The sequence below is a fragment of the Zingiber officinale genome, chromosome 8B (assembly GCF_018446385.1).
Source record: "Zingiber officinale cultivar Zhangliang chromosome 8B, Zo_v1.1, whole genome shotgun sequence".
Lineage (NCBI taxonomy): Eukaryota > Viridiplantae > Streptophyta > Magnoliopsida > Zingiberales > Zingiberaceae > Zingiber > Zingiber officinale.
Genome location: NC_056001.1, coordinates 6,016,906 through 6,037,467, shown reverse-complemented (window position 1 = coordinate 6,037,467; position 20,562 = coordinate 6,016,906). Strand labels below are relative to the sequence as shown.

At 40.8% G+C, this 20,562-nt stretch overlaps 1 protein-coding gene and 1 long non-coding RNA gene across 2 annotated transcripts; both read right to left on the bottom strand.

The window, feature by feature from the left end:
* Nucleotides 1-2,113: 2,113 nt before the first annotated feature.
* On the bottom strand, nt 2,114-4,693 carry LOC122017460. Its single transcript, XR_006121364.1, has 3 exons — nt 4,520-4,693; nt 2,535-2,630; nt 2,114-2,442 (listed from the first exon to the last, which is right to left on the bottom strand). It is a non-coding gene; the product is annotated as an uncharacterized LOC122017460 (long non-coding RNA).
* Nucleotides 4,694-11,892: 7,199 nt separating this feature from the next.
* On the bottom strand, nt 11,893-14,733 carry LOC122017327 (pentatricopeptide repeat-containing protein At3g62890-like). The gene is made up of 2 exons (XM_042574907.1): nt 12,695-14,733; nt 11,893-12,604 (listed from the first exon to the last, which is right to left on the bottom strand). Exon 1 carries the CDS (start codon nt 14,716-14,718, stop codon nt 12,721-12,723), a length of 1,998 nt encoding a protein of 665 aa, XP_042430841.1. The 5' UTR covers nt 14,719-14,733; the 3' UTR covers nt 11,893-12,604; nt 12,695-12,720.
* Between the last annotated feature and the right edge of the window lie 5,829 nt (nt 14,734-20,562).

Sequence of the window (20,562 nt, the reverse complement as noted above, 5' to 3'; positions counted from 1 at the left end):
AAATGCTAAGTCTAATTTTAGATTAAACAGGTTTTTGGAACCCAGTAGAGATTCCTACCTACAGGGTTAACCAAGTATTTCCTAGGTACATAGATTTTTGATATATTTCTAATTTGACTTTGATGAAATCTATAATACCAATTTAAACCTCTATAATTTCTAAAAGTAGAAATATTTGAACTTTTATATTTTTTCAATCTTTCTATTTCTTCTTTTAGTTTTTCATTTTCAATTTTCAATTTATCAAAATCCTCTATAAGACATGATTTTGCTAAAATTCTTTTTGTTTCCAAAGTTTCATTTTTTAATTTGATATTTTCATTTTCTAATTTATACATAGATTTCGTCATTGCCTTAATGCCAGAATAAAGTTGATCAGGGGGTAAGAGGCATACCTCACTTACCATATCGGACTTGAAGCCTGAATCTCCCCCTGTTTCACTGCTTTCATCCGAGGTCGCTCCCCCTTCATCGATGCTAGGTTCTGATATACTTTGTCTATCGTAGCTTGCCATTAGTGATATTCCGGCATATTCTTGAGCTTCTGATTCAGATGAAGAAGTGTCGTCCCAAGTTGCTTTTAGGTTGTGTTTCTTGGGAGACTTCCTTTTGGCCTTCTTGAGTTCTGGGCAGTCTTCTCTTAGGTGTCCCTCCTTCTGACACTAGTAGCACCGCACCTTTCTTCCACCTTTTTGATTCCTTTTATTCTGCATTTTAAATTTATTAGATCTAAATTTTTTTTTAAAATTTCTTACCATGTATGCTTCTTGATCGTCTTCGGAGTCTGACTCGAGTTCATCCTTCTGGGTTACGTTCAGCGCCATAGTCTGGGTTGTATCCTTTGTCGTTCCTGCATACCTGGTTTCATGCAATTCAAGAGTAGAAAACAACTCTTCTAAAGTGCTTACCTCCAGGTCTTTTGAGATGTAGTAGACGTCGACGATTGATGTCCATTCCGGAGTTCTTGGAAACGCGTTGAGCGCGTAGCGTATAGTGTCCCGATTTGTTATCGTTTCACCGAGGTTCTCGAGACCAGTAACTAGTTCTTTTACCTTTGCGTGTAAACCAGCTACTTTCTCACCTTTCTCTAGACGGATGTTCATCAGTTTGTTGCGGAGGATGTCCCTTCTAGCGAGCTTTGCTTCGGACGTGCCTTCGTGGAGTTCCAAGAACTTCTCCCAAAGTTATTTAGCAGATAAATAGTTTCCGATGCGGTTGACCTCTTGAGGCGGTAACACGCTCAGCAGGTGATGTTCCGCACGGCTGTTTGCTACCGACTCATTCTGCTCCTTCTTTGTCCAATCGCTCTCTTCTTTTTCTTTTCCATCTTTATCTATTGGAGCTACAAAATCATATTTCATAATAAATCTAATTTCAAAATCTGTTTTTAGGAATACCTCCATACGACGCTTCCAGTCTGCGAAGTTCCCCTCGAATTTTGGTGGGACGATGCTTGGTCCGGCCATTTTGTTGCTTCGATCGGCGGTTAGTCCTCTTGAAGCGTGCCTTGCTCTGATACCACTTGTTGGTCCCTTTGGAGGCCGGCAAGAGGGGAGGGGTGAATTGCCCTACAAAATAAAACCAACAGTAACACTACAAGAAAACAGGGCTTTAGAGACGAAAAATTCTGTTTCTGAAAGCCTTTTTTCTGTCTCTAAACAATATTTGAAATAGAATATTTCGTCTCAACATTCCGTTATTGAAAGCTCCGTAGCTAATTTTGAGACGGAACTATTCTGTCTCTAATTTCATAAACGGATTGAAAAATCGTTTATATATCTGTTTTTAATTTAACCAAATGAAATTATTTTTGAAAATAAATTTTGTCTCTAATTTTGTTTTAGATCTGTCATTAGTCTGTCATAAATTATATATTAAATATAATTTTAATTTGTTTATAAATCCGTTTACAATCATATTTATAAATTCGTATATAAATTTCATCTCTAATTTTATTTTAAATTTGTTATTAATCTGTCTCAAATAACATATCAAAAATATTTTAATTTGTTTATAAATCTATTTACAAAATTCATATTTAAATTTATCAATAATTTTTTATTATATTATTTTTTTCTCATCTACCTATTATTTTAACAGAAACAATCACACATTTCAAATAAATAAAAATATTTGAAATAATTAATGTTTAATTCAAAAATATCACATCATCTAAATATTCATAGTATCTAAATAAATCTAATTTTTATTTCGTTTATCACGACGCTCACGAGGACCAGATCCTCCTTGATACAAATGATTTGTATATCCCGCCTCTTGAATCATCTTACGAACCATCTCCTTAAGATTTTCTTCTCTTTGTCTACCTTCCTCCATAAGTTTTTCTTCCCTTTGTCTACTTTCCTCGATGAGTTTATTTTCTCTTTTCTTACCTATACTTCATTTGGTATGTTGTCAAGTTCAGGCATTGTATCATGTTGCCTACATATATCATCATTAAAGTAAATATTATGTAACTCAATGTTTTATTCAAATTTGTATACCATTAATAAAAAAATATATACATTACATACTCATCTTGTATTCTAAGAGATTGCCATCTACTTCGACCTCTCCCCCTTGATCTTCCTTTACTAGAACTAATATCTTTTGTCCCTCTATTTGACATCCTGCATCACATAAATAAAAAATTCAACAAAAGAGAATACAAGAAAAAGTTCAGCAAAACATAATTATAGTAAAGAACAAATAAAAATCAGTATTTAAAATTTCTGAAGTGAACAACAAATTTCTTAAGTGAACGACAATAAGTACTATGCAGTACAGATTACACTATGTAAATAATTTTTTTTTATAGAAAACAGTAAACATGATAAATTTATGTAAATAAAATAAAATTTAGTAAACAACACAGTAACACACCTGGAAGTTAGTTATAGTTATCCTGTGGCTTTACCTTAAATCAAACGTGACAAATTCCTTTTCTTTCTCTAAGTCTATTCTTTCTCTATATTATAGTTATCCTTGGCTTTACCTTAAATCAATTCTTACTCAAGGTTATAACTATTTCTATACCTAACTGACTTCCTGGTGCATACTATTGTATTTATCTATACCTAACTAACTTCCAGGTGTTTATTCGGCTATACTCCTTTCAAATCAAACCTTGTAGTGCACTATGATAGCAGTAACACAATATCTGCATTAAACACGTTTTCTGCAGAAACTCACGATAGAAATAATACAATTTATGCAGTAAACACAACTGCAGTAAACACAATTTCTGCAGTAAACACAATTTCTGTAGAAACTCACGATAAAAAAAAACTCACTAGCAGTAATCTTATTCACTGATAACAGCATTTGTGAACAACAGTACACCAAAAACTCATGATAGAAAAAATCTATATTCACTACTAACAGCAGTACATATTACAATATGCAAAATACTAGTAGTAAACTCTAGCAGTAAACATTATGCTGTAAACACTAGCAGTAAACATTATGCTGTAAACACTAGCAGTAAACACTAGCAATAATACAAACAGCAGTAGCAATAGCAGTAACAGAGTGTAAACACAATTTCTGCAGTAACAATAGCAGAATTCAGCAAAGGCAATATCAGTAACACAATTTCTGCAGTAAACACAATTTCTCTAGAATTCAGCAAAGACAATAGCAGTAACAAATCTACTGCTACTTACTATAATGGCAGTAAATAGCAATACATATTACAAAAACTGACAACAGTAATCTTATTCACTACTAACAGCATTTGTGAACAACAGTACAGCAAAAACTCATAATAGAAAAAATTTATATTTACTACTAACAGCAGTAAACAACAGTAAAAGGTAGTAAGCCAAAAATTGAATCAATTTATCTCTAAGATCAAACACAGAATCAAGTTTAACTCTTTGCAAAAAATTGACAAAAACAATAGTACACTACAAACCAAGTCATCTTATTACACTTTGTTCGAAACAAAGATCAAAATCAACACAATAAAATTGAAACAAAGATCAATCCACATGGTATAAGCAATATTATAATCTACATGCTCCAGTATATATTGAAAGGTTTCTAGTATTCTTTTAACATGGTCGAGTTCATACATGTGGTGAAAACTTGAAAGGTTTTTGATTACTATGAGGAAGCATTGCAAAAAGACTTCATAAGAGGAAGCAGTGTAAAAAAACTTCATAAGAGAAGTGCAGTAATTCAAATCTGAAGTGTAAACCTTTCAAGCAAAGAAATTATCCTATCAATTAGCAATCTCACAAATTAGAAATTAATTTGTGAGGCAATCTCACAAATTTGTGAGGAACAATGTAGGATAGCAATCCGCATGCCTCTCTGCCTCATGCTCGGTTTTTCCCTAAACAACAGTAATCTCACAAATTTTTGCAAATTTGGTCGCTGAGCGTCTAACATTGTTGCTGTCTGTAGTAATTATCTGGTGGCACATGCGTCTGTGGCAGTGGCCGCCGACAAAAGCAAGGATGTGCGGCGTGGCAGTCTCACACAACAAGAGGAAGAAGAAGAAATTAGGGATTACCTTTTGAGAGAGAGCAACAGACGAAGTCGGCGAGATTGACCAAGCCGGTGAGATACAATCGGCGAGATAATAGCAGAAAGTCAGCGAGAAAGCGTTCGCGAACGAGAATAAGTATGCAGAGGAGTCGGCGAGATAAGAGGAGAAGAAGAAAGCAAGTCGGCGAGGAAGGATGTCGCGAGGAAAGACATGGAGAATATGTAAGTCGGCGAGGGATTTAGTATAGGGTTTTGTAAAAATAAAATAAAATAAAATAATAATAATTTAATACATTTCTTTACAATTTATATAAATTAAAAACAGAATTTATTTTTGTTTAAAAATATATAAACGGATTTGTTGACAAATAAAATTTTGTATTAAATTCTATTTCAAATCTGTATTTATTTTTGTTTATAAATATTTATTTTATAAATTTGTTTTGGGTTTGTTTTAAATTCTGTCTCAAATATTTTTTTATATATTATATTTTATTTAAATATAATAGATTAGTAATTCCGTATTAAATTCGTTTTTAATTTACTAAAATTTAAAACAGATTTTAATTCTGTTTTAAAAATCCGTTTTTGAAGCTCTGTTTTCTTGTAGTGTAACCCTATGTGGAGGAAAACCCTAAGGGACGGCAACCTTAGGTCCTAGGGGATGGTAACCTTAGGTGGTGGAAATCCTAAGGGGGGTAACCTTAGGTCCTAGGGGGAGATAACCCTAGGTGGCGAAAAATCCTAGGGGGTGATAATCCTAGGTCCTAGGGGTGGTAACCCTAGGCAGAAAGTCGAGTAGGTCTGGAGGACCAGACTGACATCAGGTATACTCTCCTGAGTGAAGTAGGTGAGGACGCGTTCCCCGGAATAGGGAACAGTAGGTGTCGGTTTGATCTAGGGTTTCCAGTCGAAAATTCGAAATCAGAACCAGACAGTCCGGTGACTGTCGATTACTTAATTTATCATATTTATATTGTGCTAACTTTGTCTTGTAGGGTATGTTGTTATTTTATGGACTAACATATTTTGCAGGGACTAAAGTGAACATCTTACCTCGGATGAACAGTACCCGAGGTGCCCTCTATGGAGCTTGGAGGTGCCTCTGGTGCATGGGTGAGCTAGTTGTGCAGAGGAGCTGGAGGCGCCTCCATGGACTTGAAGGCGCCCTGGATCGCTGCTTAGAGACGCCTTGGAGTGATGATGGAGGCGCCCTCAGGCAGATAAGTGGCAGGCAGCAAGGCTTATCAACAACGATGATGACGAGATAGACTTTGGGGTTTGAGGCGCCTCCATGAGGCATTGGAGGAGCCCTCAATGACCTATTTAAGGCTATCTCGACCAGCAACTTAGAACAACAACTTCCAAGTAATCATTCTTCTTCGTGCCGCGCAATTGACAATCCAGAAAGGCTGTAGCAAGTCCCCGATGATCAGAAGCTTCAAACTGAGTATTTTTATTGTCGATATAAAGTTTATGTTGGATCGAGATCGCGCTAGAGGGGGGGTGAATAGCGCTCGTGGCTAAATCGTTCGTTTATCGTAATCGTAAAACTATCGAAATAATTAAAACCTCGTTCAGAAATTAATGCAGCGGAAATGAAATAGAGAAACACACACAGAAGAACACGGAGGATTTACTTCGTTCGGAGCCTAAGGCGACTCCTACTCGAAGGCCCGCGATCCTTGATCGCTTCCGGTAGGCTACAACTATAAGCTCGATAAGAATTATAAATTACAATGAAAGTATTGAAATAACTTTGTACCGACAACTTAAGAAAGAAGAAAATGGAGCTCCGGGTCGTCGGAATGTTGTAGCAGCACTTCGGAATGATTGAGTTAGCAGCACGTTGAAGGAAGAAAGCTTAGAACTTGATTGTTTGAAGTGCTGGTCGAAACCCCCTTATAAAGGGTGTTCAAGGCGCCTTGAAGGCTGTTCAAGGCGCCTCCATACTGCCGAGTCTTCCGTGTGGATGAGACTTGAACTGGTCGAACTTCATTTGTTTAAGGCGCCTTATACCCTGCTCAAGGCGCCTTATACCACCTTCAAGGCGCCTCCATTGAAGCTTCGCAGCCAGGTCAGCTTTTGCACCCGAGGCGCCTCCAAACTCCATGGAGGCGCCTCGGACACTGTTCATTCGAGGTTTTAGGTTGTTCCTTTGCACCTGCAAGATATGTTAGTCCCAAACACTATCCTGCAACACAAAGTTAGCACAATAAATATGATAAATGAAGTATAGACAGTCTCCGGACTGTCCGAGTCCGACTTCGGGTTTTCGACCGGAAACCCTAGGTCGACCCGACGCCTACTGTTCCCTCTACGGGGAACGCGTCCTCACCTACTCCCCTCAGGAGAGATTACCTAATGCCAGTTCGATCCTCCAGATCGACTGGACTTTTGCTCGGCATTCGAGGCTCCCGGACTTTCTGCTGGACTTCTGCTTCCCGGCTGATCCAGTCTTTCGCCTGGTTCGCGACACCAGGACTTTCCACCTAGGGTTACCACCCCCTAGGACTTTTGCCTGAAACCATCGACCTGCCAAGACTTTCCGCATAGGGTTACCACCCCCTAGGGTTTTCCCTTTGCCTAACCGCAACTAGGACTTTCTTGAAATCCTCAAGCAGACTTGTTAGATTACAAAACACCTTAACTTTGAATCATTTGCCATTATCAAAACACGAGTTCGATCGTCGGATGCTTCCCGCACCAACAGTTTATTACAGTTTTTATTGTACTTAATTTGTAACACTTTTTCAGAATTATAGTTGTTGCCCAAAGTAAACGTTCAACAAACGTGGACCTCGGAGTAGGAGTCGCCCTAGGCTCCGAACCAAGTAAATCTTGGAGTCTTTGTGACTGTGTGTTTGTTTCCTTTCATTATTTCCGCTGCGTTTATTCTTGATACGTTTTAAAATCGAACAAGTGAAAGCCATGAGCGCTATTCACCCCCTCTAGCGCTTCTCGATCCAACACTTCTATCTCTGATTCGGATGACGTGTCGTCCCACATCGCCTTTAGATTATACTTGGGTCGGACTGGCTTCTTGTTCTTTTCCTTGTCCCTGTCTTTGCTTTTCAATTTTGGGTAGTTATCTTTGACATGCTCTTCTTCATTGCAGCGGTTGCATCTTACTTTCCTTTTTCTTTTTGTTCCCTGCACTTGATTAAATTTATTAGATTTAAATAATTTTTAAAATTTTCTTACCATTAACATCGTTTCATCATCGTCAAGTGATGTCTCGGAATCTGATTCGTCTGTTTTAGCTTTTAAGGCAATGTTTTGCCTTGATTTCTTCTTTAGACCTGCACATCTTGACTCATGAATTTCAAATGTTGAAAAAAAGTTCTTATAAAGTGCTTACCTCTAAATCCTTAGAAATGAAATACGCATCTACTAAGGTCGACCATTCCGAAGTACTAGGAAATGTGTTAAGTGCGTACCTTAGCGAATCTCGGTTAGTTACCTTTTCTCCGAGATTCGTGAGTTCGGTGATGAGTTCCTTGATTCTTGAGTGGAGGTGTGAGACGGTTTCGCCTTCTTCTAACCTGAGGTTGCTGATATGGTTCTAGAGCAGGTCCCGTCTCTCTAGTTTTATCTTCGAGGTCCCTTCGTGTAGTTCTAGGAATTTTTCATGGAGCTCCTTGGCTGACTCATAGGTTCTGATCCAGTTGACTTCTTGTGGCGATAAGACGCTCAGCAGATGGAACTCTGCTTTATCGTTTGCTACGAAGTCAGCTTGCTCCTTCTTCTCCCATTGATATTCTTCTTTATCTTATGAGCTACAAAATCATATTTCATAATTATTAATAATTCAAAATCATTTTTTAAAAAATATCTCCATCTTTTTCTTCCAGCTCGTAAATTCTCCCTCGAACTTCGATGGATTGATGCTCGGTTCAGCCATCTCGTGTGCTTTGTTCGACGGTTAGTCGTCCTGAAGTGAACTTGGCTCTTATACCACTTGTTGGACCCTTAGCGGCTGGCTAGAAGGGGGTGAATGACCTTGTAAATAAAAATGAACCTTCCTCGAACTTTTATAGCTTCAATAAATCTAACACTTGCATAAAAAAAATAAAAGACTAATTAAAGAAAGGAAGAGGCACAACAGAATTCACTTGGTTACAATCGGGGTGATTGTTAATCCAAGGAAGATGAAAGTGCACTAAACTCTCCTTCAGGCAGAGAAACCTCTTTACAACAATAAAATTACTCAGTTACAGAACAAGATTGAAAAGACATGAATTATCAAGTGTTGTCCTGACCTTTTAGGACTAGGGTTGTATTTATAGCCCTGGTCAGGCCCTTGGAAGGGTTCCAGGCGTCTGGGAGGGGGATAAACTTTTATCCCCATTGCACCAAAATGTGCCATGTCACGTTTAGGATAAAAGCTTGGTTCAGGTTCTTCCGCTCCGGCTTCGGCTCGACTTGGGTGATCTCGGCCATCTGGAATAGGGCTCACCCGAACTCAACTTTCAGACTTCGAGTAAACTTTTGCTCTAGCTTCTCGTCCCTCGGAAACGTCGTACGCCTCCTTCTCGTCTGCCCGCGTACTCTTCCGCTGCACCTTGTACCTCGGACGCACCGAGCTCGTCGGCTCTCTCCCGTGCTTTCCTTCTCGCTAGCTGCGTCTTTCGCTCGACTTCCTGTACTTTTAAGTTCCTGCACACTTAGACACAGGGGTTAAATACCAACAAGACTTAACTTTACTTGGTTGATCATATCAAAACTACCACGGGGTACTTATATGGTGGACTCTGAGGGAACCACTATGGGTGCCATGGAAGGCTGCTCAGGAGGTAGCTCCTTTGTGTTAGCAGTGGCATCACTCACCGCCACTTAGCTCGCTTCTTCATTGTCGATCAACCCTTCAGAGGTTTCGATCGACAAGTGCCCATGACGCTCCAGCTCGGCAGCTCTATGAGCTTCGACTTCTTCATGGGTTAACTTGCTGGTTCCGCTAAGCGGAGCCTTGAACATCACTTTAGCTTACAAAAGATGACAAAATCAATTAGATCAAAAAATAATGGAAGGGAAAACTGCTCACTAAAAGGGTCGAGCAGCCGGGTGCTGACGGGACTCAGCCCGAACATGTATAAAACGCCCTCTAACAGCAGCTTGTGTATGCAATATTTTAGGCTAGCCAGCTGCGAAGTGGCTTGGAGGTAGACCGGGTCCCATCTATATTTTCCTAGCTTGGGAGAGTTGGGTAGCTCTATTTGTCATCCAATCGGGAAGGATGCTTGATCGGGAAGTCGGAGATAGAAATAGTGCAACTTCCAACCCTTATTGGATGAGGGCATCTTGTCAAAATAACAGCACCATTCGGGCTTGAAAGAGGAAGATGTCCTGCTCGGATAATTTAGGATAATAAAAATAATAGAAAATGTGCGGATGAAGGGGGATACAATACAATTGGAACAGTACTGCCACCCACATACAAAAGCTTAAACGAGTTAGGAACTAGCTACTAAAGAGAAATATGAAAATATCTACAGACTTAAGAGATAAAAGGATATATAGGAAAATGAAGACTAGCATAAAGTTGATTCTTAAAGAAAGTGAGAAAGCCTTTGGGAGGCGTATGGGGCGGTCATATGCAGAAGAGATGGCAAGCTGATGGTCGGAAGGAATGTGATATGTGAGTTTCATCTAATCCACCTCATCGCCATTAAAGTCTAATGAGGTGGAGGTATACCATAATCCGGGGGCATCAGAGGAGGCGATGGAGAAGTGGGCATGGAAAAAGATGATTGAAAGTAGAGAGAATAAAGATGGAACTTACTAGGTGTGGTTCACTAATGACGACAAACAAGGAATCAAGAAGGAAGAAGACGAAGGCAAAAGTGACAATGATACAGTGCCGATAAAAATGAAGGCCTTAAAAACCTTATCGACGGTTGTTTGTGGCCACATGATCAAAGGTTTAGAAAAACAGGATTTAATCTAGGCCGTCAAAATTTAAAAAGGTGGCTGCTACATCGAATTCTAACAGTCGCCTATCACATCAAACATTTGATGGCACTAGAGTGTGACATGTGGCGGTCAATCATAGGATGCATTTATGAGGAATGGAAGTAACCAACAGGCTTATGATTGAAAAGTATACTCAGCATGCTTTACATTAATGAGGGGGGATTTGATCGATTTCCAAGAAATCATGATGACATCAGTTGTATTAAAGAAGATGCAAAAGATGACAAACAGCCAAGTGCCGCAGGCATTCAAGCCGAGCACATCATACCACGAAGCCTCTATTCGAGAGTAAAAAATGCAGGGAGTAGTTATAGATGAAGGCAGCGGTCATTTATACTGAGCGAAAACCAAGCCAGCAGAATGCCCAGTCGAAAATGAGAGCTGCAAATAATACTAAGTGTCCAATCAGTCAGATTTGCAGTCTTTTTCAATTAGACTTGAGGGGGAGGCTTGTGATACTGTGATAAAGATGGGTCTCCTAAAAGTAGGTCAAAGTAGGGAGAGCCAACCGACGTGGAAGCTAAAGTCAAGCGGCTAAAGTCGCATGGTCGTACGAACCTCGAACTGCTGACCACGCTAAATTGGTTGAGCGGACCTCACATTGTCAGTCGGATGTAAAGGGCTGACCGGATTTCCCAAGCGGTTGCCCTTCGTAATTTGCAGATGAGGTTTGAAGTTAAGTACTAATTTACTCGGTCCACTACCCCCTCCAATCGGACCCAAGGACCGATTAGACATATGGCACCTCATTTGGCAAAATGAAGGCCTGAGTGAAAAACGAGTTGTTGAGTACATTCCGTGAGGCCGTGCTGACGATCCCTCGACCGAGTGGCAACCGATCAGCCCACATCAAGCCCCGTACACCTATCATGTCGTACTTTTTTAGAAGTTACTATCATAAAGGATAAAGAATATCTCACAAACAAATCGCACATCTGAAACTTCCAACCTATCATATTGCAAAGATTTGCGCGCTTATTTAAGGAAAGGTGTTAGAGTCATTTTATGACCTATCGTGTTTTAGAAGTACTTTGGAAAATGTATTAATGCTCTGAGATGTATACATAATGTAACAGTGATACTATAAAATAAATTTCCATCTGTGAACAGAGATATACGATGCTCTGTATTTTGACACGCTTGTTACTACAATATTCTGCTACCATTTTCTTTATCCAAATCGTGTACTGACTTAAAGATCAACATCGAAGACCTTTTCTCTACTCCGATACTATGCTCCTTATAAAATAGCACGAAATCTTTATCAAATCAACCACAGAACTATATTTCCAATTAATCATCTTTTTAACTTTTGGTAAGTGTCAGAAAGTACCACTAAGGCACGCCGTTGACAACCATGCTCCAAAAATATTAAATATTAAATATTAAATATTAAATATTAAATATTAAATAAGTCAACGAACAAACAAAAATGAGGTTGAAAAAAGAAACATATAAGATCCAAATACATATATTATCTCACTTTTTTGCTATATAAAAAAAAATCAACAGAAAGCTTTTTCTCCCTAGCTTCCGGGTTGATGAATCTTTCCTTACTTCCACCAAAAAAAAAAACCAACAGAGTTTTTCCTTTTCCAGTTTCATTGGTAAAATAGCATCGTTTCCAACTGTCAACCACACGGCAAGAAATTACTGGAGCATCGGCAAAAACGAAGGATACGACTATGGACATGCAACATCATACATGTGCCTTCGAATGAACTGACTTATCTGAATCCTTATATAGGAATCTAAGACAACGGGCGGCGGCGCCCACACAGAGGCAAGATCGTCAAGCTGACAACCGCTGCCGCAAAACAGAGCACAGTTGAGAAGCAATGACCACTCATGTTCCATCGATCATTGACAGCCACCAATGGTGGTGCATTTGTGGATGCAGCCGACTGCATAGCCGAGCTGAGACTGCTGCAGAGCTAGACTAAGACAAACTCAAAGAAACACAAAACTGCGATGTGATCCCAACTCGAGAGACTGCTGCAGACCCAGCACCTCACTTTTCCAGTTGCACATCAATTATGTGGACTGATGCAATCTTGGATAAGCCAAAGCTTCTAAGAATAGGAGTGTAATGACAATTTGAACATCATCTGAAGCAATACAACCGATGATGAAAGTGCTGCAGAGTCCAACAACGAGAGGAATAAGTCAGACAAATCATAAACAGTTTGCATTTGTTTTCCAGTCAGAGAAAAGCATCAGCCTATACCTTATGGAATAATGGCTATTTTATAATCACCAATAGTCAAGGCACGAGCATTTTCCTTCCTTCAAATGATGAAATCTACTCCCATCTCTCACAATAATCTCTCTATTGAACACCTCAGTGACCAACTTGCTAAACTCATGACAATCCCCACAAACTCTCAAGTTTTTCACAATTCGAATAGGATAACCCACCTCAACCACCATTAAACCAAAAGCAATTGCCAATCTTTCACTATGCTCCTTGATCACATGGATCTTCTCCTCCTCATCAATATCATGCAATATAGCCGATACATCAGGTCGATAACCAGCATCTCTCAATCTTGTTACAATCATTTCAAGTGTCTTGTGGATTTCTGGATAATCTTTATGCTGTTTATCTCCTGCCACAAACTTATGCAATTTCCCATGAGCCTCGATCAAACTCCAACCAGCAATTTTGTTTGTTCCTCGGTTAGACATCAATCGTCGAACGTTGATAACATCTTCCCATTTCCTTGCCTTGGCATACATACCAGCCAAAAGAACATAGTAACCATCATGTCCTGGTTCTAGATCAATCAATTTGTTCCCTATGCGGATGCCTAATTCTACCATCCCATGTACCTTGCAAGCCCCCAACAAAATGCCCCATAACACAGGATCAGGAGGGATGGTCATTCCTTCAATCAACTCAACAGCTTCAGACACAAGACCAGCACGGCCCAAAAGATCAACAAGGCAACCATAGTGTTCCATCTCTGGCTCAATACCATATTCTTCTACCATTAACTTGAAGTAACGGCGACCTTCATCAACTAAACCAGCACGGCTGCATGCATTTAGAACCCCAACAAACGTCACCCTTGTAGGGACAAATCCCCTATCTATAAATTGGTGGAACAGTTTGACTGCCTCATTTCCCAGACCATGTGTTGCTAATCCACAAATCATCGTGTTCCATGAAAACACATCCTTCCCCTTCATCTCATTAAAGATCTTTCTTGACAGCTCTAAGCAACCACATTTTGCATACATGTCCACCAAGGCAGTGCCAAGTGCAACAGTCAGTGGGAAATTCATTGACCTAATAGTCGAATGAATGAACTTGCCAATCTCTAGCAGTCCCAGTTGTGCGGATGCCGAGAGAACTGTCACCAAAATGGCCTCATTCACCTTCAACCCCTTTGCGATCAACTCCCTAAACAACTCCAAACCCTTCTCCAAGGCCCCATTTTGAACATACCCCATAATCATAGTGCTCCAAGAAATTACGTCTCTCTCAGGCATTTCCTCGAACAACTTCTGTGAAACATCCACCCGTCCAGCCCGAGCATACCCTGCCAATATAGCATTCCAAGAAACAAGATCACGTTGGGCTGGGAGTTCATCAAAAACTCGTCTTGCATAATCCAACGCGCTACAAGATCCGTAAAAGCTTATGAACGCGTTCCTCACATACAAATCATGGTCAAGCCCACACTTGACTGCCTGACTGTGCAACTGGGCGCCTTCGCCGATGATCGGGCGTCGGCTGCACGCCTGCAGGAGGAAAGGGAAAGTGTAATTGTTCGTCGGGATGCCGGTACGGCGCAAGCGAGAGTAGAAACGGAAGGCGTCATGGGCAGGGGCGGCCGCATCGTCTTCGGAGCGGGCGAGGCAACGAAGGAGGTTGTTGCTGGCGAAGACGTTGGGGCGGTCGATGGCGGCAAAGAGGGTGCGGAAGTAGCGCGAAGGAGCGGAGGGTGAGAGGGCGGCGCAGACGGCGAGGAGGCGGGCGAGGGAGGCGCGGTGGGCAGCGAGGCCGAGGACGACAAGTCGGGCGTGGGTTTGCAGGAGGTGGGAGAGGGAGGGAGACGGCGGGAGGCTGGAGAGGACGCGTTCGGGGCGACGAAGGCTGGCATCGGAGGGGGAGAGGGAGAGGATCGGGAGACGGGGTTTCAAGGCAGGGATCAAGAGCGTTGGCCGAAACCGCATCAAGAAACCCGAAATAGACATCCTTCTGCTGTTCAATTGATCACTCTTTATATCGAAATAGAAGTACATGTGCGCTACAGAGGAACGAAACGAGTCGTTCTGTACGTAGTTTATTAATGTAATCACTTGTTTTTTTCTTTTGTTTTTTCCGACATATGACGCAGTTGATATTTAATTTAATAGGTCCGGGATCCATTTCTAAATAAAGTAAAATGCTTATCTGATCTCACTCGCAAAGGTATCTATCTTGTCCTAGAACTAATGATACTGGACCGTATAGATATTACCTTTTGCTCAAATTAATATAATCACTTTTGTTTATTAATGTGTATTTATTTATTATTATAATAATCTTGAACTAAAAGTTTAGAAGGAAAAAAATGTGAAATTGATATGACTGTATCTACGAATATTTTTTTTTTTGGATGCTTTAATATTTGATGAATTTGACTCTTCATTTTCATTCAAAATGTATTTATCGTAATGTATAATCCTACCCTATAATCTAAGATGATTCCAAAAAATAATAAGAATTTCCTATTCCCTCTATCGCTTTCTCCCTTCTTACTATCAATTTCTCATCGTCCGATGAAACTAAGTTATCTGTTGTAGTCAACGGTAATTTCAAAACTTTCAATCATTTTAATTCCATCACTTATATTTTTTTATAGTTAACGTGTCAAATCTCACAAAATTGAAGTTCATGACTTATGAGACGACAAATAGATAAAGGGGCGGCTCGAAGGAAAATAGATCAATGGACTTACATAGGTGACAATCAAAGTCCAAAATGGATCAGAAATAACTAGTCTAGTAGAGTCTCACACTCCCGATTAGCACTGCCAATCAGATACATGACCTCACTCTCAGTGTAGATTAGACTCACTTGGGACTCAACTCCCTTGGGACTCGGTTCCCCTTACTTCCGATCAACCTTGTTGATCGGATAAGTTCCCTGAGGATCTCATTCCTAGTGCGAATCAGATTCACTTGGGACTCAACTCCTCTCACTCCTAATCAACCCTGCCGATCGGATAGGTTCCCCGTGGACCCCATTCTCGGCGCGAACCGAAGTTACTTGGGACTCCCGATCACCCTTGTCGATCGGACAAGTTACCGGCAGTGACGGATCCAGGAATTCAAGTATGGAGGGGCAGATCACGATAAACAAGGGGCGGTATCCTCCATCTCTACCGATGGAACCCTATAATACTAGGGGTTCCATCGCCGGTAAGGGGGGGGGGGGGGGGTGATTAGCCCTACCGATCGAGCAAGTTCCTCGTGGAACCCACAACCAGCGGGGACCGGACTCATGCAAGACTCAACTCCCCTCACTCCCAATCAACCCTGTCGATCAGAAAGGCTATCTATAGGCTCATTCTCGACTTGGACTAGATTCGCTCAGGGCTTTGTTCCCACTCTCCCGATCGGCTCTGCCGATCGGACAAGCATTAAAAGAGTCAATGTTGACTTGCTAGACCGCCCATAAAACTCTACTTCCTTTGAGGATATTGTTACGACCCAGTTAGGCCATATACATAAATGGGCTAAAAATCCCTGTTATTGCCATTAATACTGTTGGATCGTGAAAGTCGATAGAGGGGGGGTGAATATCGATTTAAAAATTAACGAGAGTACGCAGCAGAAAAAGTAAAGTAAAGAGAGATGACACAAGTAATTTTTACTTGGTTCGGAACCTGTGTCGACTCCTACTCCAAGGTCCGTACACAAGGGTGCTTTCGGTGGACAATCACTAATAATTCGAAATGAGAATTACAACGAAAGTACAGGAATTATTAGTAAAAAAAATACCGACAATTATGAAAACTAAGACAGAAAGAAAAAGAAACTTGTCGGTGAGCTTTTGGCAGCGTCGCAGGAGCACTGAAGATCTGATTGTCGATTGTTGTTGGAGCTTCAGCCTTGACCCTCCTTATATAGGAGGTTCGGGGCGCCTGGAACCTTTAGGGCACCCCGGTGTGACGTAGCTAACCCAACCAAGAGGCTCCATGTGGCGATGACGTGAAGATGATAAAAGTTTGCCTTCGGGCGCCTGGGTACCTCCCGGGCGTCCGGACCTCCGAGCGCCTGGGTACCTCCCGAGCGCCCGGACCCTGCTTTCCAGCAGTTTCCTTCATGCAAAAAAAACGTTAGTCCGAGGCACTCATATTTCCTGCAAGACAAATTATTAGCACAGTTCATAATTCAAATAGAAAGAGTATTACTTAGATTTCATCTTTCCGAGATCGAAATCTAGTCACGATCTCGACTTAGAGTTCCGAAATGGTTCTAAGTCGGATCGGCGCCTAAGTTCCCTTCCCGGGAACGCATCCTCACAATCACTCCCCTCTAGTGACTTACCTTTACTCACCTGTCAGACGTCCGGTTAGCCCTTCGACCCGTCTAGACTTCGTGTCAGCTATCCGGTCAGTCCGTCGACCTACCTGGACTTCGTGCTAAACGTCCGGTCAGCCCGTCGACCCGTTTGGACTTCGTGCCAGCTATCCAGTTGGCCCGTCGACCTAGCTGGACTTCGTGCCAGACATCCGGTCAGCCCGTCGACCTGTCTGAGCTTCTTCTGCACACTCGATCAGAGTGTTAGATCAACAACAAAACTAACTTAACCTATTTTGTTATTCATCAAAACTTGGATTAGACCGTTAGTGCTAACCGCACCAACAATCTCCCCCTTTTTGATGGAATGACAACTTGGTTAAGTTAGTGTAAAATGCAAGTGAAACAAGCATTAACAGGTTTTTAAGTTAGTTTGTATTTTCAATTTATTTTGGTTAACTTAACCACCTAATCCTCTCCCTTTGACATTCATCAAACACAAACATATTATAAATACAGACAAATTGCAATAAAGAATATGGACAATTGCAAGAAACAAGTCAGATTGACTCGGGGGAGTTAATAGTTAAAGATTTTGCTTTTAAAGAGTATTTGTTAACCTTTTCAAAATAGCTAAGTTTTGAAAAATGACTAAGTTAGAAAGATAACTAATTTAGTAACATAAGTTTATATATTCCAAAATTTTTCAAACTAAACTTGAACTTGAAACATTTTTAAAAGTTAATTTTACAAAAGTAAAATTTTCAAAAACCAGGTTGATCCGGCGGTAAAAATCCGGAACCCCATAAAAAGGAGTCAACGCTGAGGGGAGGTCAAAGGGTCCAGTGGCTTGCCGGAAAAGGACGAGCCGACCGGACTCGGAAGAAAGGGAAATCTGATAGTAAAAGGCACCCTGGTAGGGACCAGGGTTCCGACGCTCAAATGAAGCAGTGCATAATGACCGAGCGGAAGGATGTGCCGCCCGGCCGTCGCAAAGAATTAAGGCCGTCCGGACGACGTTCTTCGCCCGCCCGGCAGGCCGGGCGTCCCGGTCAGACAGTGGGTAAAAGACGGGGACATCTTCTGATAGCCGTCAAGTCGTATGGCTATACCATACTTCTAGTCTGACAACGGGGGGTCCTGCTGTCCCATCGAAGAACATGCTCGGACTGTAGCAGTATGGTGTCAGGTAAGCTCTCTGACAAGTGCATAACGGGGTATGGGTTGCTGACACATATGCACCTCGGTGGGCGTGCATTAGTTCCTTCTCCGTCCTATATAAAGAGGCTGTTGCTTCGCCAAAGGTACGTATGATACAAGCTTGGCAGCCCCTTTTTCCACCACTTACCTGACTTGAGCGTCGGAGGGTCGTCGCCGGGAACCCCTTCCCGGCTAGACTCTTGTGCAGGATCGCCGGAGCTTCGCTCAACCAGCCGGAGATTCACTACATCGACTAGGAGCGTGCCACGTGCCCAGCGTCCTTTGGTTCAACGATTCGGACAGGATCAAATTGGCGCCGTCTGTGGGAACGCACCTGCATCCGAACAAGAATGATGGACGAGGCTGGACGACAACACACGGTGGCGCTTTCGACGGAAGAACTCGAAGCTCTAGTCGAGATAAGGGCCGCCAAACTTGTGGAACAAAAACAGAAAGCAGCGGCCGAACGGCCGGAGCAACAAGCAACATCTGCGTCGGGCGGCCGAGCGGAAGCACCTCTAGCCTGTTGGAGTGTATACTGAAAGCCTAAGCTTTGTAAACATTCATTATGAATAAAGAATCACATTTGGTCTAATTATCTACATTTGTTTGTAGTTGTTCATTTAATTTATATTGTAGATAACATAGTATGTGGTGTCACATACAGAAGATGATGTTATCAGTACCTTATAAATTATAAACAGTAGCTCACGACCAGAATGGAAAGGAACAAACCATTAGAAGGTCGTAGTGTGATTAGGTATTAGTTTATCTTGACTATATAATTACACTAGTACACTCAGAGTGTATTGAGTAGGACCATTTGAAGTCATTCCTTTTATACTGACTTTATAAAGGAATAAAGACCTCAGTTATTATGGAAGTGTGTGCTCTTAATCCTAATATAATAACAAGCACATATGTTTGATATTTATTTCTTTAATTTATCAATGGGTGAGATTTAGTTCGATGAATCAATAAACCCGATAAATTGGGAAATGGTATCACTCATAGTGTGTGTTGTTGATTATAGAAGGAAACTGTGTCCTAGTGATACTAGGTTGATAATGTCCTCAAGAGGAGCTCATAAAGATTGTCATGTTAAACCCTGCAGGTGGACTTAGTCCGACATGATAATAAGGTTGAGTGGTACTACTCTTGGACTTAGATATTAATTAAATGAGTTGTCAGTAACTCACTTAATTAGTGGACATTTGATATCTTATAGGAGACTAACACACTCATAATAAGAAGGAGCCCAAAAATGTAATTTGGGATTGGTGCGGTAGTTCAATGATAGTTCTCTAGTGGAATGAATTATCATTGATAAAATTAAGTTGTGTGTTCGGGGCGAACATGGGATGCTTAATTTTATCGGGAGACCAAAACCAATTCCTCCTCTCGGTCCCTATCGTAACCTCTTATTTATAGAGTACTATACCCACATATACCCACCTTCTATACCCACCTAAAGGGGGCCGGCCAAGCTAGCTTGGAAGCCTAAGCTTGGGTTTAAGGTGGCGGCCCTAGCTTGAACCCAAGCTAGTAGGGCCGGCCATAATTAAATAAAAAGAAATTTAATTTTAGATTTTATTATTATGTGGAAGATATAATTTAAAGAGAATTAAAATTAAAATATCTCTCGTGTAAAAGATTTACAAAAGATTAAAGAAAGAGATTAGATCTCTTTCCTTATTTGTAGATTGGAGAGTTCTTTATTTTCTTTAAAATTATTCACATGTTAATAAAATTAAAATTATAGATATTTCTTTTATTAACCATGAAGAGATTTTAAAGAGAAATTTTATTTTTAAAATTTCCGGAACAAATAAGGAAAGTTTTAATTGTTGATTAAAACTTGTCCAATTTGCTTCCTCTTGATGTGGCCGGCCATTAGAGTTTATTTGGGAAATTTTATTTTATTTTTCTCAAATAAATCATGTCAAGGAAATTAAGGAAATTTTATTGTAATTAAATTTCCTAATTTGCCTAGGCCAAGGAATATAAAAGAAGGGGTGAGGGTGCCTTCACAAGACACAACCTCTATTGTTTTCTCTCCCTTTCTCCTTGGTGTTGTGGCCGGCCATTACCCTCTCCCTCTCTTCCTCTTGTGGTGGCCGGATACTACTTGGAGAAGAAGAAGAAGAAGGAGAGAAAGCTAGCATCTCTTGGAGCTTGGTTAGTATTTTGATTTTCTTCTTTGGTAAAGTTCTTCCTTTGTGGCCGAACCTTGCTTGGAGAAGAAGAAGGTGGTTGGTGGTTTCTCATCTTGGAGCTTGATCGTTGCCCACACAACGTCCGAGGTTAGAAGAGGAATACGGTAGAAGATCAAGAGGTTTTTCTACAAGGTATAACTAGTAATTTCTATTTCCGCATCAT